At 37.6% G+C, this 26,490-nt stretch overlaps 1 protein-coding gene across 1 annotated transcript in view; it reads right to left on the reverse strand.

Moving 5' to 3' along the window:
- The window catches only part of pde11a (phosphodiesterase 11a), an 86,005-nt gene that overhangs the window by 27,431 nt on the left and 32,084 nt on the right, over window positions 1–26,490 (reverse strand). The window contains exons 3-10 of the mRNA XM_055215338.2: window positions 24,510–24,599; window positions 20,685–20,825; window positions 20,545–20,609; window positions 15,434–15,566; window positions 10,774–10,849; window positions 5,748–5,815; window positions 4,078–4,170; window positions 2,108–2,158 (exon numbers count right to left, since the gene is read on the reverse strand). Coding sequence (XP_055071313.2) covers window positions 2,108–2,158; window positions 4,078–4,170; window positions 5,748–5,815; window positions 10,774–10,849; window positions 15,434–15,566; window positions 20,545–20,609; window positions 20,685–20,825; window positions 24,510–24,599 — 717 coding nt within the window. The remainder of the gene's footprint in view (window positions 1–2,107; window positions 2,159–4,077; window positions 4,171–5,747; window positions 5,816–10,773; window positions 10,850–15,433; window positions 15,567–20,544; window positions 20,610–20,684; window positions 20,826–24,509; window positions 24,600–26,490) is intronic.

The following is a 26,490-nucleotide window of genomic DNA, read 5'->3' on the forward strand; positions in this document are numbered from 1 at the left end:
CGCAGTAGCCCAAAAATGCTTTTAAATGTGAAAGATTAAAGGATTGAATGTAAAAGGTTATTATTGAGTATCTTGGACATAAATGAGGACTAATTATGAGACGTTAGAAGGCGCAAAGATCTGCTTCACCTGCAGCCTGCTAAGTAAATAAATGCTTTGCTTTAAACAAATGCATCTGTTTTTTAAATGTTTTTTTTTTTAAATGCTACCTCACGGATTTATTGTATATGATGACTCTGTACATGTGGATATGGTGAGATGAGAAACATTTTTAAGTAATGCTTAAAAAAACTGACGCTATCCAAGTGCTGAACCTTGTGGAGAGCCGTTTGTAAATTCTTTATCTCCTGTTTGTTACAAAAAAAGTATTTTTAGAGTACAAACCTTTTCTTACATACTTGTAAATTATTTTTTTATGATATTGGATAGCCATACATTTAAAGCAATTAAAAGCCTGCTTTTTACTTCCATGACTAAAAGAAAACGGGTTTTAAAGGTTTTAATGAAAAAATAACAATTTCAATACAAGTGAAAAACAACACAATTATTTAACATTAATCTTAAACTGGGGATCTTCTTCCTCCGCTTAGTTTTTCAGTTTACAAAGTCCGTCATCTAAATAGGGTTTAGACATAGCGCCAGCGCAACAGGCTTTTAAAGGGGATGAGAGCTGACACTCTCATTGGTTTACTGCACGTTATGCCTAAAATACTCCCATTAATCATAAAAAAATAGGACCAACCCTTTTCGACCATGCGCTCGGCGCACAAACCATTTTTCCCGTCGTTAAATTAGCAAAAGTGCATTCGGACACGCCCATTTAGACGTTGCGCTGTGCGCTTTAGACAATGCGCTTAGATCGTTAAAATAGGGCCCTCTATGTGTCTCTTTAGACTTCAGAAAATTAAGAAGAGTAAGTCAAGTCATTTATCAAAAGTGTTTGTTCAGTACACTTACTACAGAGTCAATCCTCCTTTAAGATTAAACGTCTTCCTCTATAGTTTAATTCAAATTCTGAATTAAAAAGTTTATCAACCTTTTTCAGGACAAAGACCCCTTAATGGATAGAGAGGAGGGACCCCTAATTCATGTATTGAATTAAACTGGATTTGTTAAGAACGTTATGCTCTTCGTTTTATTCATGTTTTAATTTTTTTTTATTTGTTGGATTTGTTTCTTTCCTCCATACAACACAAAAGATGTTTGGCAAAAGATTCATGGCGTTCATCGGCAATAAGGCAAAACTGGATGAAGGTGGTGGGGTGGCCTTACAACCACAAATACTTTTAACAAAAACATGAGTAAACAATGCTAAAACTTTAAAGTAATTGTTCCAGGGCCAAGTGCTGAAATAGAAAGCAGTGGGTGATTGTATATTTGAGGTGTATTTATATACAGTATAGCGTAATATTCCCATATTTGGCTTTCAGCTTGAGGGTCCTTCATGTGCTCACATGCTGGCACACGTCGATGAAGTGCTATAAGAGCTTCCAGCAAAATCCAGTTAACACATTTTAAAAAAAGACCATTTCACAAGTCAATTAACACATGATTAATGAGGTGGTTTATAAACCAAAAAAAACAGGCAAAATCCACCCAGATGATATCAATAATGCACAAACACTGATGAGATATTGAACAGTTTTCTTCTGAATTATAAATAGTGCAACACGGTCAGATCAATATACATACAGGCTGATCTTTCATGAATAGAGACTTCATTTCATTATTGACATACTTCTGATGTCTTTACCAGAACTTACATATCATAGGGTGGTGACCACACATGCCATTTTCCCCATACACGTCCTGGCAAGGATTTCGGGTGTGTTCTCCGCAAATGTCATCGAGGTACTCACATTTCAGTTAAAAACGTTATAAAATTAAGATTTATTTCTCTTAAACCCTACAATAATTGTAGTTTTATTTTTACCTTGAAATGTAGCGGTTGCTTTTCTGAAATAGAACCTGAAATACCTCGATGACGTATGCGATCAACAAATGCGACTTCCAGGGGACACACCCGAAATCCTGGCCAGGACGTGTCCGGGGAAAATGGCACGTATGGATCGTTTGATAAAACTTGTAACAATATATTCATGTTTACCTTAAACTTATCCACTTCAGTCTTTGAGCATGTGGCATGATACGATAACACCTATGAAAAAACACACACAAGATGTTTCCTGAAAATTCACGTTTTGCTGAATTTTATATGCAGTGTCGGGGGAAGTTACTTTTAAAAGTAATGCATTACAATATTAAGTTACTCTCCAAAAAAGTAACTAATTGCGTTCCATGGAAAGTAATGCTTACCGTATTTTCTGGACTTTAAGTCACACCGGACTATAAGTCGCACCAATCAAAAATGCGTCAGTCACACAAAATAACATATATAAGTCGCAGTGGACTATACGTGGCATTTATTTATAAAATTATTTTACAAAATCCGCACCAAAGAACACACATTTCATGTGGAGAGGCAAGTTATTGTACGTAATCGTAACATTATCAGTTATTTACACGATAAACAATTGCATACAGAACATACCTGGAACGCGGAAGAGTATAAATTACCCGAACAAGCCACCGAGCATCAAGTTCGCGGACTCGTCATTCAACATCACTGAATTCACTGAATTGCATAAATACTGGAGCAGCATATAGGGGACTCTTACGGCTGTAGACGGTAATGGTCTCTCTTGCCTCATAAATGTCAAAATTAATTCATACAGATTTACAATGCGCTCCTGAGAATAAATACGGTAAGTTACTTTTGTGTTACTTTTTCTTACTTTGATCTCTTTCAGGCCTTGCGGGAGGCTTTTATGACTGAGAAGTTCTGCATTCAGAAATTGCATATTTCCATCGCAAAAAATGACTGAAACTCCGCTCAGGCGGGCACGCATAGAGTGCATAAATTTACAGTAATACGTTCAGTTTAATGCAGTACATTGTTTTTTTTACATCAAATTAATTAAACTGAAAAGTAACTCGCATTACTTTTTTAAAAAAGTAACTCAAATATTAATATGTGCATGTACAAGTAATGCGTTACTTTACTCGTTACTTCAGAAAAGTAATATTATTACATAATGCACGTTACTTGTAATGCGTTACCCCCAACACTGTTTATATGTGCAATATAGACACATGTTAAGAGTCATGTAAATGCAGTGAGTCAGTGTCAGACAATGATCATGTTCACAATAGCAACTTGTCAAATTGCTCTAATATTTATACAAAATATAGTAGGCATATTGTGATTATTGTGCAAAAATGACAATGCTATGCAAAAGAGCATACAGTACATGTAGTAGTGTGTCCCACAATGCAATGCTCTCAACCTCTTTTCAGAATTAATGAGTTAAATAAAAGAAATATGAGCCACAGTTTTATTATCTATTGCTTGACTGAATTAAATACATTGTATTAAACAATGTAGTGAGCTCATGTGACCATGCAGCATAATAAGTATGTAATCACAGTATAGTGATGATGGCAGTATAGATCTGAATCCAAACTCATATTTGAGTTTTTTGAGGGTTTGAAAAAAAAAATTCTGTTTAAACAGTGTAACTTCAATAACAATGTTCTGATTAATGTGTTAATGTATGAATACTGTCAGATTTAACACAAGAAACAATCATGCAGTCAATACCTGTATAAGACAAGTGAATGAGAAGTGAATGAATACGCTCCAAACACACACTGAGCTCTCATTATTCACCATCTTCTCTTACTTTCATCGTGCTATCATGTGAAAGAAATTCGGAGGCGGGACTACCTGAAGCCTTTCGCACCGTTTGATAATGGAAGAAGGGTTAAGGAAACGTTTGTTATTCCACTGGGTGCCATTCAATAGAAGAGAAATGACAAAGCTCCCTTTAAGGTGTACACACCAGCAGTAGACCTCAGATCCTGATGCATGTTTCCCTGTGAACCACCTAACATCATTTCATTCACATAAATAATCCATTACTTGATCATAATGAAGTTGTTTGAAGGGTGCTTGTGTATTCGTTCTGACAGAAGTTGAAAACATTCATGCATGTGCGTGCTTTTGCAGAAACATACATCCAGAGCAACAGACTGTTTAGCCCAGGACTTCTTCACTTGGTCATACATTATAGTGTTGTTGATTCCAAGTCCACAGAATATCACAAATGCCTGAAGAAAAAGAAACAGATACTTGAGTCAGAAAGAACAAAACCATCTGACTTTTTGCATAGTATGTGCAATTCTTCAGACTTTCTTAAAGTCCCCCTGTGGTGAAAACCAAGTTTTATTTGTTGTCTGTATCTCTATGTGGTGTTTTTTAGTTTGATGCTTGCTCACACGTGTAGTGTGAATGCTCTCTAACCTGTTAACATCAATGCAAAAAAAAAGAGCGCTGCAAACGCGCAGTTCATGTATGCATTGTGTGAAACCTGACTTAGCAGTTATGTGTCTAAAACTGCTGAACGTAGCATCTATTTACATATATATCTATGGTCCGAGGTGGTGCGAAAGAGTGGAGGTGGGGGCTAATTTGCATATTCATGTTTATGGTCTCAGCTGAGTAGGGGTGGGGACTAATTTGCATATTCATAGATCAGTGTATACTAACTGGGGCGAGGGTGTAGAGTTAAAGAAATTACTGTCACAGGAAAAATATGCTGTTATGATGGTCAAAGAGTTTTAGTGATAAAATGATCTACTACGGTCAAAGTTAATGTAATATATGAACTGAAATACATGTGACATACTCTTATGATCTATACAAACTAGAGATGTTTAATTAGTTGTTATCATAAAATATTGTATTGTTGCACTGTATTAGTGTTTTAAAGAAAAGTAAACATGCTTACAACATGAGAAATTAGCAATTAGCCAACAGGCTAATATCCAAAATAGGTATTATGTACACAATATGCGCTATTCTCATCTCAAATAAGGGTCATATGCTTCTTTGTCCTGTGGAAATCTGTAAAATTAGGTTTAAAGTTAGTGATGCACCGATGTATCAGCCGCCGATATTTATCGGCCGATTTTTGATGAATTTGAAACCATCGGCATATCGGCAATAGCACAAGAAAGGCCGATACCGATTGTTTATTAATTAACTGCATAAAGAAATCCATTATATGTAAAAAAAATAGTTAATGTTGTTAATAAAATAAATGCTGAATAGCAAAAACCACCTTTGAAGGTTGTCATGCAGTCTTATTATATTTGTTTTAGCTTAATTTGTGCCTCTCTTATTTTGTTGGTCAATTGAATGTTAATTAGATTCAATCCATGTTCAGTAAAAATAATTTGATGCAGAAATAAACTAGCTAATAGACCAACTGTGTAGTATTATATACAAGTGTTTAATATCGGCATCGGAATCGGCCAGAAGTTGTCTGTTTAAATCGGTATCGGTATCAGCCCAAAAAAATCCTATCGGTGCATCCCTAGTTTAAAGTGCACGCTCTAGACGTTCATCCCTCACAGCCTCGGTTTGAAATCAACATGGCGGTGGATTGAGTAAGGCGACTTGCATGCTACACCCAAAACACACATTGAAAAATAGGGACAACCCTTTAAGACCATTTTCCCCATTGTTAAACTAGCTAAACGAGATTCGGACACGTTCTAAGTGCACTTGTGCTTTAGACCAGGCGCTCAGGTCGTTAAAATATGGCCCTTAAAGTGGTTCTTTTAGAATATTATAAAAATCCTCTGAGATCTCTGAAACATAACAGTGTGAGATGATTTCATACCTCAAACAGTCTCTGATCCGCATCATCAAACGGTTTCCCATCCAATCTGTTTAAGACCTGAGCAACACCTGAAGACAGCACACAAAAAAGATTTACACAAACACTAACATCTTATAAACAGTAGACATATTTTCAAACGAAAGAAGAATTTGCTCCAAAAATATGCCATCTTTGATTGGAACTACAGCCAGTGGCATAGCAGTCGTGGGAGACACGTCCACACTTTTTTGATCCAGCGCCAAAATTTCCATCCATGTTCTCTGGTTTGTTACTAATAAAGATGTTTCACTTCATGCAGCGCTTCAAGAATTGACAAGCAGATGATAACAAAGTACTGTAAGAGGGATGCAAAAGCAGACTCCTCCGTATGATTTCTTTAATCATTCTCATATTATTTTAATGTCATGTGCCTTTCTGTTCTTGCGGCTTTGCATGAAGTCGAACACACCTTCAAATTTGACAGAACTAACATTCAGCCAATCACAGTTGAGTATTATGAAGCGAAGCAAGCAATGCGACAGATACACTGTGGACAGCATCAAGCTGGGCTTCCATCACACTGATTGTATGCGCTTTCTGAAGTATCCCATAAGAGTAATCGAATCAAAATCCCTTAATTCTCAACAAAGTTTTATGCTTGCTTGAGGTGACTTATGTGAAAAAGAGTAAATATGAGATGGAAATGCATTTGCAGAATAAATTCTGAAGTAGCGAACATAAAACCCACGTGACTGAACATCTAGCAGTATCAGCTGATGTTGTCGTCACCATATATGGGGCTTGATGTTGTTGCAATGCATGCCCTTGCTGTACTTAGCCTGCATCAAAAATGCTGTATTCCTTCTTTTGTGCACAGCATTCAGTTTGACAATTACAAACTGGATTGCTAGTAAATGTATAACTTGCCCAATCGTGCCTACATGCAGTCCGATTCTGTATAAAATGCGAATCACGATTCTTTTGCTTAAATAAAGATAAAGTTTTTGTGCAAATTGCTGCCACATGGACTGACATAACTTTTTGGTAATGAGCTATGGCACGGTTCGGCCGCAACCAATCGCAAGGCGGAAACGTTGGGCGGCAACCAATCGGAAGGGTGGAAACCTTTGCTTGAAAGGATTCCAGAGAATGCATTCGAGCGTCAGAGTGTTTTTTGACACTCTTGTTGGCAGTGTGAACGTCTATCGGGTAAATAAATCTATATGCACGCTTAATCTTCACGCCCACTAGAACACTTGGGCCAAATACAGTGATTGCATGATGTCGAGAGAACTGATGAGACTGAGGCTTTCCTCCTTAAAAATACAATTACCTGAATCGTCGAAATGCTGGATTAAGATCGTTTGGGGGGGGTCGAATCAAGATCACGATCTTTTAACGATTAATCGTGCAGCTCTAATATCCCTATGCACTAACCCCTTCGAAGATCAGAGCTCTTGGATGTAAACTTTCGAGGGAGAACCTCAAAAATGTCACATCGTGTGGATGATTAAAATACACTTAGCAAATAAAGCAAATGAAAACAGTAATTTTCTCTTTATCTGGAGTGTCTGTTTACACGTCTCTCCTACCTGAAGTGCCCTAAAAAGGGTGCAAAAACGCTGTTAGGAACTGCAGGTAAGACACTGGGTCACTATAAATTGGGACACTTGATAACTTATTTTCACGTGACATGACTATCAGTGATGCGCGGGTCAATGTACAAACAACCCGCACCTGACCGACGTTTTCAACTAACTCGCCCGCAACTTGGACCACAAAATAAAAAAAAAATTAGTGTACCGAAATAGAAATCGATTAAGTCACAACCTCGAATTTCGAATAAAAAAATGGGATCGTCGATGCTGCCACGCCCCCATGTCACGTCCAATCGGCTTGCCAAGTGGGGGAAAAAAACTCTCAGATGCGCCTTTAAACGCGATTTATATTTTAAACATGAGGAATGTATTGCTACAACTCCTTAAAATGCATATCATAAACAAGATTACTACCTAATGATGTGACTTCGGACCGAGCGCAGCTCTCTGCATGTGTGCGAGAGTAAGAGAGGCGCCAAGATTCAGCAGGTTATATTTTAAACAAAAGGGATAGTTTGCCTCAGCTCGCATGAAACACATAAAACAAATACGTAAGGATTACTACTTTAGTTTATGTTTAGACTTTAGACTTCAGACAGATGTGACAGTGCGTGCACGTGAGACAGAGAGAGGTGCAGCTGCTTATGACGCGCTGGTTTAATTTCAGATGCTATGAGTCCAAGACTAGCGCATTAAGTCCATCTGCATGCAAGAAGGAATCTTCTCTCTACATGCTCTCTTGTGTTGTAAAGCCCACAAACCCTCATGTGAGGAAAAGCATGCAATGTGAAACTATAATAATAAATAATAATGGCATAGCATTTTTTGTCTTAAAAAAATAATAATTGAGAATCGACTCGTGACCTTAGAATCGAAAATGTAATCGAATCGAGGATTTGGAGAATCGTGAGACCCCTAACGCAGAAACATCTTTCTGACTTATAAAAAACAAGTTACAATATAAAACACTTCTGTTTTATGTAGTACTGACAAAGAACAAAGTCCAGTAATAAAGCGAGTTCTCGTAGCGCATTAAGATTAAATGGAAAATCAATAGTAAATAAATATAGTTTTATTAACTGATTACCTCCGCCAAAACAATAACAAAAAGATATAAATAAAAGAAACATAATAGAAGTAATAGACTCATGAGACCAAACACTGCTGGTTTGATCAACCCAAAAAAATAAAATCTCATTTTTGAGCATCAAACACAGATACATCAGAGCCAGCGGGAAATTATATGTGTCCGAAATGAGGCTGTGGTCAGCGGGGTAAACGAACACTGACGCTCGCTGACTGATTCATTCTATTGAGTTATTATGGCCAAAAGTGTTGCCTGTCATTCTGGCCTTCAAATCCGTGGTTCCCAAACACTGTTCCCAAAATCACTCTGTTGTTGTTTCCTAGTTTTCTTTTTTCAAACTTGTGCCATCGAACTGATGTATAAAAGCAATATCGCTCTATGTCACACTCATACTCCAGCGATATTGCAAAATTAGCTATTATGTTAACGGTTTCATCATCATTCATATGAATAACTTAATAGAAACTAACCTAAATCGCATTTGTTTGCTTTTCTTTATTTGCGAATTTAGAAAAGATTCGCTTCAAGTTTCGATGGAAACCCAGCTACTGATTATAATTGGTTCTGTCGCTTTGCGCCACTCGCATCCGGAGTAGAATTCTTCCTTCTCCAATACAACAAAGTTGTTTTGGGCTGAATACTTATTATATTTCATTTTAGTATTTTAATTGATGTTCTTAACTTTAACTCTTCTTAAGGGACGGCAGGCTGTCACATTTCTAACAGAAATGTGTAACATTCAAAACAAGCTTTAAAGTTCATTTGATTAGGTGTTCTGCTTTGCTTTAGTCCAGGGGTTCCCAAACTTTTTTTCCTGCGCACCCCCTTCTATGTCCCAACCTGGTTGGCGTACCCCCAATCCCCACAAAAAAAACCAACCGTAAATAAGCTTTGTTTTCTCGCCATAAAGACTCGTGTTTAATCATGCGCAAATAACTAGGGGCCGGTTGCACCAGCGTTAAGAAGTTGTGTGTAAGTCCTACGTCGGGCTTAGCTACGTTCAACATAGTGAAAAATATTTACGCCTGTTGCACCGTCTGAAACTACGACCAGACGCAGCTACGCTCAGCGTAGATGATGCGCGCCCCCGTGTATGCGTTTAACCACTGTGATATTTAGACACCATTCGAGTTTACTGTAAAAAACTTACACTTACTGCCGTCAGCTAATAGATGACATATGAGAGCATTCCTCGTGTTTACCGGAGCGCTCTCCCTCAAGATGCCTGCGTCACGTGCAGACCCATCAAACACTTTAACGAAAGCCTTTACTGTTCGCACAAAAGGTGTATAATTGTTTGCAGATTCATTATAACAGTTCAATTTTCAAACAAAATTAAATGAAAGCTTTTAATAAGTTCTCTGCAGTATCTGTAAGTATTTATGTATTTTATTATATAATTCATTGGCGGTCTCTCTACCATGCATGAAAACACATTGCTCGCGTATCCTGTGCATTAGACGCACCCATGTCTCGTCACATTTCATTATTTCTATTTTTGCCATAAAAAAGTCTCTCTCTTTTGGTCCCTCTCCTCCTTCGTGACTAACAACTTTATCATAAGACATCCCACACTTGACAGTTTTCCTGATTTTAGCCAGTTAAGCATATTTATAATATATATGGAATGAATGAAATGAGTTAGCACGCATATAGCGGCTGCAGTGCATAACAGAAGAGCAGTGTGTAGAAAAAGACAGCAGCTGGCTTCTACGTTTCTTTCAAAAACTAATAAAGTTTTTATTTAAAATAAAAGCGATTACAAAGGAAATGTTTACTGTTCATTTTTTTATTTATTTATTGTATGGAAAAATCCCACTTAAAGAAACAGACTGCCATTACAATTTTCCTCTCGCGCACCCCCTGGTGGCAGCTTGCGTACCCCTGGGGGTGCGCGTACCACACTTTGGGAATCCCTGCTTTAGTCAACCTTTAGTCAGGGTTGGTTCCTGGCTGAAAACCTTTGCTACCCATTTCTTATCAAAAGCATTGAAACACAGCAGTCATTGATAAATGATTTCTTCCTCGCTCCACCTCCAGCTCTCTCTACAGTATATATGTCAGTAATGATGTGTGTGTGATGTGCTTTATTATGAAATGAAAATTATTGTTCCTCTCCACACCACACATCATCACCATCTCATTACATTCAGTCGCAAACATAGAGCTCAACACACACGCACGCACAAACACACGCTGCATATAGTCAACCAATCAGACTGGACCTGGTGATTTTAGCCAGCTCTTGGACAGAAGGATTGAACAGCAAACTAACAACAAGACACATGAGCTGACATGCCAACTGAAACACACAAAACAGACAAACACAGAGAAGACAATGGAAGTTAACTAGATAACTTACCTATGATTTGGTGGTTACTATTCCAGATAGGGACACACAGGACTGAGCGAATATGAAAGCCAGAAAACTGATCTGCCTGAGGAGATTCAGATGAAACACCACATAAACAAAAGCATTTGCTCTGACTGTAAACTTGTAAGACATTGGGTTATATAATATTGTGCTGTTGGCCTTTACAGATGATCCATACAACATCTGACAGAGGTCATAGGTCATGTAGAGAGCAGTGTATTTTTACCAAGCCATCTCTTGTCGACAGATTTTTTCCCAGAGCTGTAATCATGCATGATTATATGGAGTTAAATACTCTGTTTTATCTTACAACAAAAATGATTTTGTCCCCCCGATTTAACACTAATGCACTTACAATAGATGGTTATGCTATACAGCGGTATAAATAAACACTGCATCTTATTAAAGTGAATGACATTTATGCATTCGGCAGATGCTTTTATCCAAAGCGACTTCAAAGTGTTGTCAGAAGATGCATCAGTATATGCATTCACTAGGAACTTTATACACTGTACATGAAGGGAAAACCCAAATCCAGAAGTTGATCTACCTCTTAAAATGATGCCACCACAAATGTATGATTAAGACAACTGCTTTTAAAATCTGTGTGAAGTCATTTCAGAGAATTGTTTGTAAACACATGTATTGCTGAAACACATAACAAAGAATGTGAACTATGTACAGTACTTAATTGTGGAGTTACATTGCTAAACAGTTTTTCCACAGTTCTGTGTTTAAGATTATTTGGACACTGGTGTCACCGAGCATGGCCCCGCCCCTAACACAATCACGAGCATCCATTCAGGTTATAACGGTATTTGGAAGTTGATATGGCAGCTTTCCCGAGAGTGGGTGCATATTTGTCAACACTGGGATTCAAAAATAAAGGAATTTTCCTAAAAATCAAACCAAAGTCTTCAGGATTACTTGGAAATGAAATGCTGGTGTGTTTAATTAGGGTTGGGCCTCCTGAAAGGTATCCCCACTCCTGCACTAGATGGTCCCAACCCACAGTTTAAAACCCCGTGGTCTAAACACTAAGGGTGCATCCTAATTCAGGGGCCGCGTCCTTCAAAGGCCATATTTGAAGGCCAATGACATCACCGGGCGGCCCGCGACGAAGGCTGTCCCATTTCAAAGGCTTCTTCACATGCAACCTCCAAATGCAGCCTTCATTTCCCCTGAAACCAAGGATCCTTCACAGCCTTGGCTATCCCAAGATTCAATGCACGCCCGTGACGTCTGAGCATTTTGAAATAAACATTCAAAACTGATAGTGGTCTCAGCTGTTGTGTCCTGCTGACAAGAGTGGTTGGTGGGAACAGCACATGCTGCAACTCCCCCGTAGGCTACACCATCTCAGTTCCCGTCGTGGACTTCAGAGTTCAGTCTTGCCTTCAAAGTTCATGTCCTCAGAAGGACCCACTCCCTGAATTGGGATGCACCCGAAAAGAATTGATGGGGATACCTTTTTTCATTTATTTTGGGGCTCTCATGAATCTGCAAAGGACTTGTTAGATACATAGGTCGCAGACGCTGCAATCCTTTGATCAAATGTGCGAGTTTGTGTACGCGAGAAGTCGGTGGACGTGTCTGCTGAGTCTCCGTGTCGTTGGGCATTGTATTTTGTGTAACTCTGTGTGCGGCCCGTCATCCTCCTTCTTTGGGATGCTGTTCTTCTTCTTCTCGTTTTAGAAGAAGAACAGCATCCCAAGGAAGGAGGACGTTATTCTCGTTCCCAGTGGCGAATGTGGCAAACATGTCAAATATGGCCAGTGGGATTTTTTTATAGAAAGATTAAAAATACGGGAGAAATACAGGAAATATTTAAATGGGATGATAGTGGGATAGAATGGTAAAATACAGAAGAATCCCAGGAAAAACGTGAGGGTTGACAGGTATAAGTGTGCGTGGTTTCAGCACAGACAGCGAACACGCCCCCAATGTTTGACAGCAGAGAATCCTCCCTGTTTTTCCAAGATTTTGATAACTTTTGTATTTACTTAGAGGTTGGAGTGGTTAATAACACATTTTTCTTTGGTGTGACAAACTTAGAACACATATTCAATATCACTCTATATCAGGGGTCTCCAACACGTCGCTCGCGAGCTACTGGTAGCTCGTCTCTTAATTGCAGGTAGCTCGCTCGTGGGTTTATTTATTTTCTGTGGTTCTTATGACGCATGTCTGGTTAGTGTTACAAGCGCCTGTGGTAGTAAAGACTGGGTGCGTGTTTGATGTCGCGTTGAGCGGTATAGACCGGCGTATCATATGACATCAGTAATTTAACATGTACGATTCAAAAACAAATAGATAAGTCCGCGCACCGGCGCCGCTGCAACCGGCCGATTCGCGCAACGCTTTGAAGCCCGCGCGCGGCAACCGGCCGATCCGCCCAATGCTGTGAAGCCCGCGCCACGGGAACCGGACGATCCGCGCAACGCTGTTAAGCCTGACACACCTCGAGTCGAGGCACTATAGTTAAAAAGGATGCCGTGGTTTTCGGATTCACTTTTGATAAAACGAAAATACAGTCGTCATCACAAGTTCAATGGGTTATCATCTCATACTTAAACATCAAATGTCAAGAGATAGCCTACCAAGAGAGCCATACGAGCATTATATCTTGACTGAGAACAGGTGAGAGTACGACATGACACAGCTATGGTTAATCGCTAAAAAGACTTAAAGCTGCTTAATATTATGAAGCTTCTGCTTTGACTGGACGTGTTTAAAAGCATGCTGATGATGCGCATCCACAACAGGCGTTAAACTTTCTGTCCAGTACATAACTTAGTTTAAGTCTTGCATTTTGTGCAGATGCACGTTGTATAATACAATTATGTTGTATTAAGGCTTAATATTATGTAAAGCGCATCAGTCTGTTTTTTTATAACCCTTTAGTTTCACTTCATCACCCATCTTTTCCTGTTAGAGGTTTATGTAAAAAAACATTTATTTCATTAATAATCTAGTATGGGTTCATTTTTCTGTCATAGTTTCTTTAAAATAAAGTTTTATTTGAGTGTTTTTAATAAAAATATTTTCATTTTCAAAATGACGCCCTTTTCACTGCCCCGCCCTCAGTTAATCCAGTTTCAGACCTATGGATTAATCGAAATGAAAAAATGACATACATGCACATTACTATTATTATGAATCCAAAAGCAGTAAATATTCTGTGTATGTTTGGATCATCTTTCAAAATCTGATCTTTAATAAATTATTTTTTTATTCAAAACGTGTTTTTTTTGAAGAATCCTACCCATATCTTAGAGGTGATAAAAAAGTATAAATAAAGACAACATGAAAGTTTTTTGTTGTTGTCTAAAAAGGTTCTTTCATTTGATGTACCGTATGTTTATGTTTAAAGAAAAGCATTTTCTGGAAGGTATTAAAATTTTGTGGGGAAAAAATGCTGGCACTGGCTGGCAACTTTTAAAAAATGCTGGCGGGGATAGAGTTCAAATCACAGTGAGTTAATAGACAGGTGTCTATTAACTCACTAATATACGTGACACAAGTAGCTCTCGACCACTTTTATTTTTTAGAACGTAGCTCTCCAGTGAAAAAAGGTTGGAGACCCCTGCTCTAGATGGACTTTAAAATATCACAAACAATCTGGGGTGCGTTTCCAGAACAACGACGTTACTCGCTGCTGAACCAACATAGTACGATGCATAGTTGGAGAAACGAACTACCTTGTCACGACTGTTTCCCGAAAACATAGTAAATTTGCTGTACATTCGTCGTTTGAACCATGTTGGCTCAAGAACATAGTTGATGATGTCACATGAGAGGTGAAGTACTAATTAATCTGTGCAAATTTATTTAATGTCAGATAACTGCTGTAAATACCGTTTATTGCACCGGACAACTGATTTTGTTATCGTGAATTAATTTTCTGTTGTTTTATATATTTTATATAAGATATTTAATTCATGTGCAAGTTCCCCTATTTCATCACTCCTCCCAGGGATTCCCCAGGGTCTTAAAGCTCGTAGGACTGCACACTTGCGCAGTTTTCAAATGTAGCGCTTTAATTCTGTTTACAAAGATGGATATAGAATTATTTTGTTCAAAAGCATGATCAACGTAAGTCTACATATTATAATAACAAGAACTATGCTTCTAACAACAGGTAAAGAGCTGTCGTTCAAACTACACAAATTTGTGATGCAGCTTGCAAATGTTCGTTTGAACTATGGTTTCGGGAAACACCAAATTGTTGAATTTTGTCAGTAACGACGAAACTTACGACAGTAGTTGGCTAACGATGCTTTTGGGAAACACACCCCCGAATGTCAATGCATTACTTTAAAGTGAAGAACGGCTACACAATCTAGAAGAAAAATGTGATAGCTTGCTAAATAAAGCGATAAACGATATGTGACACAATAATACTTTACGTTTATAATTAAAAATAAAGATATTTGAACATATTTACAAATTGTTTTACAACTTTTTTGTAAAAGAAAACATCACTCTCTCAGTCTCTGTTATCCACATTGACTTTCAACTTTGACTATACGTAACATTTTAAAGTTTTAATTTCATTCATGTTTATTGCTATTGTGTTATGACTACCATTGGCACTATTTGGGTATTTTCAATATATCTTATCTTATTTTTCATTTGATGGTCTTACTTCAGCATCAAAGCGTGGGTCCTGATAGGCGTCGCTGATGTTCACAGGCAGTCCAGTGGACGCGACCAACTCTGCTATACTGTTATTAATCAGCCAATCAGAGTACGAGGATTTGTCCATGCTGTCTTTGAAGCTGTGAACAGAACAGAGAAGAGGAAGTGACGTTCAAAAGCTACAGGGTCGGAGCATAACCCATCTATCCAAACTCAAATTTAAACCTGTAATGTGTTTTACTGATGAACACAAGACTATAAACCGAACACTACAGTATCTGGTGCGGATCTAGGACCCTTTGATGTCATCATTCTTCCTGGTTGGTTGCCATGGAAGCAAACTGTGAATATCTAAAAATGGTCTGGATCCGGTTGATGTGATTCCTGGTCCTGTTCGAGATTGAAATGAAAGCAGCTGATGTCAGAAGTGGGGTAGTGATGACGTATAAACGAGATCTTAATGACCTTTCATATGTAATTCATGATTCAAGTGGATTTCTGATACAGAACAGTTCACATTGTTAACGGTAAAAAGACTTTAGTAACCATAACACTGAAGTTTTCTCTTTGACACTGGTACTCACTGGTACTCACAAACTGATGATGTAACCGCGCTAAAGTTCTGACATCTGTGGGTGCACAGAGGTGGAATCGAACCTGAGATCACACCAAGCAATTGAACCAAGATGCATGTGGAGAAGTCTCATTCAGAGAGTAAGTGATGATGAATCCTGAGCTTCACATAACTCCCTCTCCAGTCATTTACATCTCACAAACTTTCTGTGAATTTCTAATAAGACTCTGTGGAGGCTACGAAAGCAATGAGAAGTTCAGACGCTCTGACTCTCTTAAGCGCCCACGTTCAGCAGGAGAGAAAGACCTGATGCGTTTTCTCTCTTTAATCTCTCTCACGTGGTGCGCTCGGAGCTGAGAACATCTGATCAAACGCAGATCAGATCCCGAACATTACCATCAGCGATTAATGCCGAGAGATGCTGTCTGACGGATGATGTAATCAAACAAATGAATGAGAGGGTGTGAATGCGTTTGGCCCTGAGCGCTTTCAGAGCGCAGCACACGACAAATCATCCTTACGTAAGAACTCCAGAGAACCAAACACACAGATGAAATAAACTAAATAACACGCATAACTTAGAGAGAAAATGATCAGACGGACACAAATAGCAGTGCTTCAGAAAGATTATTATGCTTTTCATCTAGATTAGTCTAGACTCGGTGATGTCTCTAAACATTCATTCACAAGCTTGTGTGTTATATAATGAGAGTGACCAGGCGTTTTTACATGTCAGAGTTACTTCATCTGACCACTTTTCTAAATCTCCTCTTCCACAGAAAAAAAGAAATGCAAGCTTGAGGAAATAACAGCAGATGGTTTAATGGGCTATATTCCTTCCACTTGTTTTCAGGCAGCGAGTTTGTGGTTTAAATATTTAAGAGCACATTGGGACAGTGATGGTGTGGTAACTCTCTCTGATAGAGATGCTGTATGACAGACGGATCTCTGAGGAAACATTAGACAGGTGCAGAGGATCAGTACGACTGCTGTGGGATCTCCCGTATGGGCCATCATCAAACCTGTGCACTCAACTGTCATTGGTTACACAGTCACAAACTGCAGACCCATCTCACACACGAACAAGTTTACTCTTAATCTCTGGCACTCCATTGGGTACAGGCTTGCAGATCTGACGCTTTGGGTTTGTGTGTGTGTGTGTTGTTTTTAAGAGCTGAGCTCAGGGTTTTAAGACTCCATGAATGCTGAGCACTGGACACACTGAGTGTGGGCTGCAGATAACAGATATCACACAATAACCCTGACCCTACACCCTCATCAATCACAACACAATCTCCTGACAGCACACAAAAAAACACAACACATCCGCACTGGATGCACACATTATCAACACCAAAACACTGTAAACGAAAACTACAAAACAAATACATTTTACAAACAAACTCAATCAGAAATATACCACATCTGCATTAAATACCTACTTGCACAAACTATCAACACACACACACGCACTGTATACACAAACTACAACACATGCACAATGTACACACAAACTACAACACACGCACATTATAAACAAAAACTACAATGCACGCACAATGTACACATGAACTACAACACACAATGTACAGATAAACAACAACACATGCACAATGTACACACAAACTACAACACATGCACATTATAAACAAAAACTAGAACGCACAATGTACAGATAAACAACAACGCATGCACAATGTACACACAAACTACAACACATGCACATTATAAACAAAAACTACAATGCACAATGTACAGATAAACAACAACACATGCACAATGTACACACAAACTACAACACATGCACATTATAAACAAAAACTAGAACGCACAATGTACAGATAAACAACAACGCATGCACAATGTACACACAAACTACAACACATGCACATTATACACAAAAACTACAATGCACGCACAATGCACACATAAACTACAACACATGCACATTATACACAAAAACTACAACGCACGCACAATGTACACATGAACTACAACACATGCACATTGTACACAAAAACTACAACACATGCACATTATACACAAAAACTACAACGCACGCACAATGTACACATGAACTACAACACATGCACATTGTACACAAAAACTACAACACATGCACATTGTACACAACTAGAATGCACAATGTAAAGATAAACAACAAATGCACAATGTACACACAAACTACAACACATGCACATTATACACAAAAACTACAACGCACGCACAATGTACACATGAACAACAACACATGCACATTGTACACAAAAACTACAACACATGCACATTGTACACAAAAACTAGAATGCACAATGTAAAGATAAACAACAAATGCACAATGTACACACAAACTACAACACATGCACATTATACACAAAAACTACAATGCACGCACAATGTACACATAAACTACAACACATGCACATTATACACAAAAACTACAACGCACGCACAATGTACACATGAACTACAACACATGCACATTGTACACAAAAACTACAACACATGCACATTGTACACAAAAACTAGAATGCACAATGTAAAGATAAACAACAAATGCACAATGTACACACAAACTACAACACATGCACATTATACACAAAAACTACAATGCACGCACAATGTACACATAAACTACAACACATGCACATTATACACAAAAACTACAACGCACGCACAATGTACACATGAACTACAACACATTCACAATGTACACACAAACTACAACGCATGCACATTGTACACAAACTACAACACATGCACACTGTACCCAAAAACCAGAACGCACAATGTACAGATAAACAACAACGCATACACAATGTACACACAAACTACAACACATGCACATTGTACACAAAAACTACAACACACAATGTACAGATAAACAACAACACATGCACAATGTACACACAAACTACAACACATGCACATTGTACACAAAAACTAGAAAGCACAATATACAGATAAACACAATGCATGCACAATGTACACACAAACTACAACACATGCACATTATAAACAAAAACTACAGCGCACAATGTACACATAAACCACAACACATGCACATTGTGCAGATAAACAACAACACATTCACATTATACACAAAAACTACAACACATGCACATTGTACACAAGAACGACAACGCACAATGTACACATAAACTACAACACATGCACATGTTCACACAAACTACAACACATGCACATACATTGTGCACAAGAACTACAACGCACAATGTACACACAGATAAACAACAATGCACGCACAATGTACACGTAAACTACAACGCAAAATGTACACACAAACTACAACACACAATGTACACACAAACTACAACACATGCACATGTACACAAAAACTACAACGCACAATGTACACATAAACTACAACCCATGCACATTGTACACAAGAACTACAACGCACAATGTACAGATAAACAACAATGCATGCACAATGTACACACAAACTACAACACATGCACATTATACACAAAAACTAGAACACACAATGTACAGATAAACAACACACACGCACAATGTACACATAAACTACAACGCACAATGTACACACAAACTACAACGCACAATGTACACACAAACTACAACACATGCACATGTACACACAAACTACAACGCACAATGTACACATAAACTACAACCCATGCACATTGTACACAAAAACTACAACGCACACACAACATACACACAAAATATGTTTCATATATAATATACCAGATGCACAATTCAGTATGCAAATGACCATATAAACACTATTGGTTCTATCATACACGCGGCGCAATGCAGCGCAAAGCACGGCGCAAGTGTTTTTTGCTAGTTTCATCCTGGCCCGGTTGTCATTTTCACGTTCAGTGCCACGTTCTTTAAATAGCAAATACATTTGCACCCATTTTTGCGCCCATGGCCGTTCTGGTCTAAAAATGATGTGTGTTCAGACGCATTGTTGGCGCGTTGCTATTTTGAGGCAACTAAAATAGACTACACCATTGACCAACAAAAACCTGGTCTAAAGTCTAAAGTCAATGGTGCAATATTGTTTTTGTTATTTAAAGAGCGCATTAGTAATATGCGCCTATAAACACGATGAGTGAGTGTTTTGAAAAGCATTATCTCACCATATCCACAGGTACAAAGTCATCGTATACAATAAAAAATAGGGCAATATAAGTTTCAGTATGTGTTTACAACATCTTATAAGATAATCACAGCCGCACAAATATTTGTTGCATAATATAAAGATTGTAGTTTGTAATGTGTCACAATTAAATATTCACAGACTTGCTGGCAATACGACAGACACATCTCTCTCTTAAATAGTGTGTGTGCGTGTTTGTGCTGCGGGAACAACACATCCGTACACACACAGCAGTCCTAGTAACTGCAGACGTACACTCACTGTGAAACAGCATCATTAACACTACAGCAGCTCATCTGCTCTGTGAGGTTATATACAACACAACTCTCTCTCTCTGTATGTGTGTGTGTGTGTGTGTGTGTCTAAATGTTTAACCTGCTGTTAGTCGCACCTGTTCTCCATGTCAGCACTGCACTTGGGTGACAGAAGCTCAAAAGACTTTGTGAACTTCACCACCTGTAGGAGACATTAAAGCCAGCAGGATTAGAGAGATGCACAGGGGAGGGATGAAGGAGGAGGAAAAGTCTGTACCGGAGATTCAATGTCCTCCAGCAACTGGACCGAGCAGCGTTCACATTTCAGCAGAGTCTGAGCTCGATGCATGATCTTCCTCACAATCTTCTCCAGATCAGTCTGTTCCTCAAACAGGTCATTCACAACCTCCAGAAGAGCCTACAACACACACACAAAACACGTGCACATAAATACAGACACATGCAAAACATACAAACAAAGACACACACATACACACAGTACAAATGACAATTATCAACACATCACTAGTCGCTCTAATGCATCATTTATCAACATATGTTTGTAAAATTTAGAGGTGATTTGTTGTCTCCAGCTGGCCCATCCCCAACAGTTTATAACTAACACAAATTTCTCTATAGACGGTTTCATCGGATACACGTCTGGATCCGAACTTTACTTCCGGTTTCATTTTTTTAATGGTCTGACTAGTTGCTAAACTGATCTCTTAAACAAATGCCTCGTCAAAAATAACAAATGTTTTGGTTTCCTAGATAATCTATGTGTTGTTTTTTTTGCTTGTTATATAAATAAACTACGTTTAAAGTACTTTGTTTGTGTTTATGTTGTTACTGCTAAAACCGTCTATAGTTAGGTCACTTTTTTCCCTAAAAATAAAACGTTTTCCTTTCAGAATGTACTGAACCTACCAAATTACTTCATATGCATCAATGAAATCAAGTCATTCTTCAATAACATAAATTTAGATTTTGGTCAAAATAAAAAATTATTTTTCATAAAAATAAGTACATTAAGCCCTCATCTTGTGATCCCAATGCTCTGTATAGTCATTAAACATCTATATTGATCTTTATCTGTAAGTTTTCGGAGAGGTGCACTATCCTAAATGCTATAACCTATATAAAGACGTTAGATTGATGGCTGTAATTGCGTTGTACTTGTACAATGACAAATAAAGCTCATTGTATCGTATCGTAAGATGTGTGCGTGTCCATCCACATGCACGTCTGACATTTTGGTTTCAGTATTAAAACATGCAGGAATTAGAAAATTAAGTGTAGGACTTGTCTGATGTTAAAATAGTTATTAAGAGAGATAAAATATGGGACCTGATTGATGTTAAAAAGTTGTTAAAAGTGACAAGACTGGAAAACGATCTTCCTTGCGCTTACTAACAGATCCGAAGCATGCACACAGATGCGTGACTGTGCCATCCCAATATATACACATCTATACAGAATTACAGTTTTAAAAAAAATTCACACAGATATAATCTATTATGTCTTAAGTGAATGTTTGGTTACCTATTGGGAAAAAGTATCTGATTATATTAGATCCTTGCATTACAGTAGATCTCGTGTTGTTGGGGAAGTTTTTATCCACTATTTTTTTTTTTGCCTTAATCTGTGTTTCAGCAAATGAAATGATTTTTGTGACAAATCTTTTATTGACACATCTTTTGGGAAAATGCTTTGAAATTTTTCAAAAACTCAACAATACACAGAGGGGCAAATTTACTACCCTTTATGGTTGTTTGTGAATGAAAACATCCACAGAATTAAACGGCTGTACAAATGTATCAGATGAAATTGTTTTCCACATTTTTTTGCATAAATCTTTTTATCAAAACTACCAAATGTTTAAAAAAATTCCATGATTTTATTTTAATTGCCAAGTTCATAAATGATGTCACTAATATCGGAAAAAAAAACACACAAAATGACGAATTTTCAATATAAAAAGTGATTGTGGACTGGATTTTTTTTTTTACCTTTTTCAGAGTCTTGGGCATGTCAAAAATTTGCAAAAACATTGGCTTTGATGCATTTTTAGTTTTTGTGCAGCATAATATTTTCTTTTTTTCTCCCCCATTTACTGTTTTTGCCCCATTAACATCCATTATAATGACATTTTTTGATTGCTAATTTAATGGTGCCACATGGGGATCAACAGTAAAAATGACATATTTAACCTCTTTAGAAAAGGAAAAATCACCAACAATCAAGAATGCATGATTATGGAAGTCAATGGGGCAAAAACAGACATGAACAGTAAATGAGGGAGAAAATAAAATCTGATGCTGCACAAAAACTAAAAATGAATCAAAGCCAATGTTTTTACTACTCTTTCACATGCCCAAGGAAGAATCTAGTTCACAATCACTTTTTATATTGAAAGTTGGTTATTTGTGTGTTTTTTCCATAGACCGTAAAAAAATATGGACGTAGTGTCCGTAACGTCACCCATTGGTTTCTGAAGATCGTTTTTGAAGCTTAAAGTAGGCGTTGCCTGCCGTCGCCATCTAGGCCATGCATCACCACGAATCACTCACTGAAAACCGAAAATGGGTAAAGAGGCGGGACATGGGTGAAGCTGAGGTTAATTATGCAGAAGTTTAAGGCTTAATATAATTTAAACAATGAGTTACAAAAAAATTCAGCCCCCTCACAGTTGTCATGAAGAGCAAAATTAGCTATACAGACCAAAAACACTTTTTGTACCAGGCTGTAAACATATTATTTTCTACTGTAAAGTTGGCCATTTTTAACATGGGGGTCGATGGGAATTAACTCCCTTTTGGAGCCAGCCACTAGTGACCAGTCGATGAATTGCAGTTTAAGTCACTTCCGTATTGGCTTCATCAGAGAGATCGGAAGGTTGCCCCTCGGTTTTTCCCAAATCAGTGACATACTGTAATTTATGAACTTGGCAAATAAAGTTAAAATCCTGTATTTTTGTAAACATTTGGTAGTTTTGATCAGTTCTGAAGTTGATTAGCAGATTTATGCAAATGTATTTATCATTTAGTGGATGTTTTCATCCACTAACAACACAAAAGGGTAGTAAATTTGAACAATGCACAATTGTTAAAGTTGTCTTTTTAAATGTCAATCAAACAATAAAAGAAAGAAAAAAGGTGAACATTTATTTATCTTGTGGTATTGTTTTTGAATGTGTGTGCCAAATCTAGTAGTTTTACCATGATTTTAAGATGTAAATGTGGTGATTTTGGTTTTAAACCTTCAAAAATCTTTAACTCGATTTTTCTCAAAATTGACTTTGCTGACTCTGTCAACTTCAAACAGGTGTAGCTCTGTCATTTTTTGTCAGACTGCAACAAATCATACATCTTTTAAAGTTTTTTAATAGGGAATGTCAAAATATAATCAACGAAATAATTTTTTTAAAATTTGCTCATTCCGACTGAATTTGCCACCAGCACCGATCACAAATGTTTATTTCTTGTGATTCTGAGATGAAATACTACTTTAACATGCTCTTGACAAGCTTCATGTAATTATTCATTGAGTGAAATTAACATAATAAGGCAAAATGAGGTCTAAAGGGGGAAACGGGTTCAAGATACATTGGGACAAGTTTAGGGGACCAATTTCTTCCAACATTATTTGAATCATCTGTTTGAATCAAGTGTTTTAATTTAACATCTCGCTTTAATTTATTACATCTCACTGTAAAATCATCAAAGCATCTCACAGTGTATCTCTATCATTCTTACTTTCTTTCATTTCTTTCTTCTTCTCCCTTTTATAATCTCCAGCGATCGATGTAAAATGTGTGTGATAACACTGTAAAATGAAGTCAAGACGCCACGGCTTGGATTTACAATTCCCCAGTCACACACACATTCACACACTTCTCCACACACACTTCTCTTGATCTGTATAAGAACAGAGTGTGTAGGAAGCAAAAGATCAATAGATAGATGCACATGTAATAAACACCCACATGACATCAGCAACACACACACACACAGTGCTCTGTCCTGTCAGCAGTGTGAATGTGTGTGCATGTGTTATTAGGGGGGTGTTAAGGAAGTAAACGTTGTATCCCGTGCGTTCTCACCCGGCTTCTGTCGTACTCTTTCCGCGAGGCAGCAAACAGTTGGGCATTTGAGATGGCGATACCACAGAAGGGCAGATACATCTGTAACACCTTAACACACACACACATGAGACAAAGAGAGTAAGTAAATGCTGGTGGTCTCATTTAGTACCTTGTTATAAATCACACATTTTAAAATATTAAGTAATACAAATATTCTTATAACCTATTATATATTTCTTTTCAAAACCCATTATGTGCCAGTAACATTCAAAATGTTTCAAGGATGAATGTTAAGTTAAATATCAGTGCATTATTAGGAAATTTATCAGGTAAACTTGTGTTTCTTTAATATAGAAAGTAATATGCGCTAATATATGTAGTTTATAAACATATGCATACTGCAGAAAGCTAAGCTGTTTGTTTTTAACTCTTTCCCCGCCATTGACGAGATATCTCGTCAATCAAGAGAAAACGCTTCCCTGCCAATGACGAGTATTTCCGTCTTTCCGCAATACCGCTATTATCCACTAGGTGGCGCCCTTCCGCAACTTTTTAAAACCGGAAGTATTGCCCTATGGCAAGCTGCTGCATGTCCGTGTCTGTTTTAAAGATCGCTCTGAATGGGATCTCTATGAAAAGTCCGTCACAAAAATGGAATTATCTCTGCTTTTTCCTCAAGATGTGGTGTTTTTGCAGAAACCTACTTGTATTCAAAAGCTGATTACAAAAGAACTACTGAAGGTAGGATGAAACGGTTTTTTTTTGTTTGAAAGCAGAGGGTCTGTTCTTTCATTTGGTATATTGTATGTTTATATATTTGAAGAAGAACATTTTCTGGAAGGCATTAAACTTTTGTGAAAATCATGAAAAACGCTGGCGCTGGCTGGCAACTTTTTAAAAAAACGCTGGCGGTGAAAGAGTTAATTAATTTGATTAAGGTTTTACAGGACATATTTATAGTTTCACAATGAGAATAAAACTGACGGAAAATTCATAACTCCAATTTATTTCATGTAATTATTACAAAACAGTCAACATTACTAAAACAAAGATTTGTGAAAGGGACAATACAGTACAAGTCAAAGATAAAATTAAAATTATTATAATTAAAAGGCTTAAAGGCGGGGCACACAATTTTGGAAAAAGACGTTGGAAAGACAGTCGGGCCGAGTACCAAAACACACTTGCAGCCAATCAGCAGTAAGGGGCGTGTCTACTAACCGACATCGTTGCCTGGGTTGCGTATGTTTGGGAAGAAGAAGATCCAGATTCTATTGGGGTAGGGGCGTGTTTGTTTAGGTGATTTCAAATCTCAACATTGACTTTCAGAGATTATGCACCCCGCCTTTAACTTTACTTTTATAATTCTGGGATCATATGCAACACGAAACAAAAGTTCTCGGCAAGCAAATTAAAATGAAATGCATTTATTTTAAACATTATTTAAAATGTAATTGAGCATTGCAGGGATGATGTATTTTTGTAGGCACATGCATCCTAAAAGTTAGCGGGACACTGGTTTCCTGGCCAAAAAGCCTATTGCAAAAATTAAGCTCTTTGGTTAACAAAAGTTTATGACACTTGCATGTTTTGTCCAGCAAGTTAATCTTCACAGATAAACACAAGTTTTATAAATGTCTAAATGCATTTACTAGAAATCAAAAGCTAAAGTACAAAATGTGAAGAGGTATTACAGAAAGAGCACAGCTTTATTATCTAAAACAACATTGTTGTTTCTTCCATGATGTTTATGTAAATGTAAACATACTTTCTTTTATTCCAGAGTCAATTATACAGGCAGTGCTATTACAACATCAACATCAACTCTGTGGCCCTGTCCCAGGATGTCACACGGGTCTCTAAAAACAGCAGACTTTCTCATTAGTCATTTTGGGTTTAGAGAGGTGCTCACAGTGCTACATGTGTCTATGTGACATGTCACCAACGTGTGGACATGTAAAACGACTGCAATTTATTGTTCTGTTTGAATATCAGAATC

Source organism: Misgurnus anguillicaudatus, chromosome 17, assembly GCF_027580225.2.
Source record: "Misgurnus anguillicaudatus chromosome 17, ASM2758022v2, whole genome shotgun sequence".
In the NCBI taxonomy this organism is placed as follows: Eukaryota; Metazoa; Chordata; class Actinopteri; order Cypriniformes; family Cobitidae; genus Misgurnus; species Misgurnus anguillicaudatus.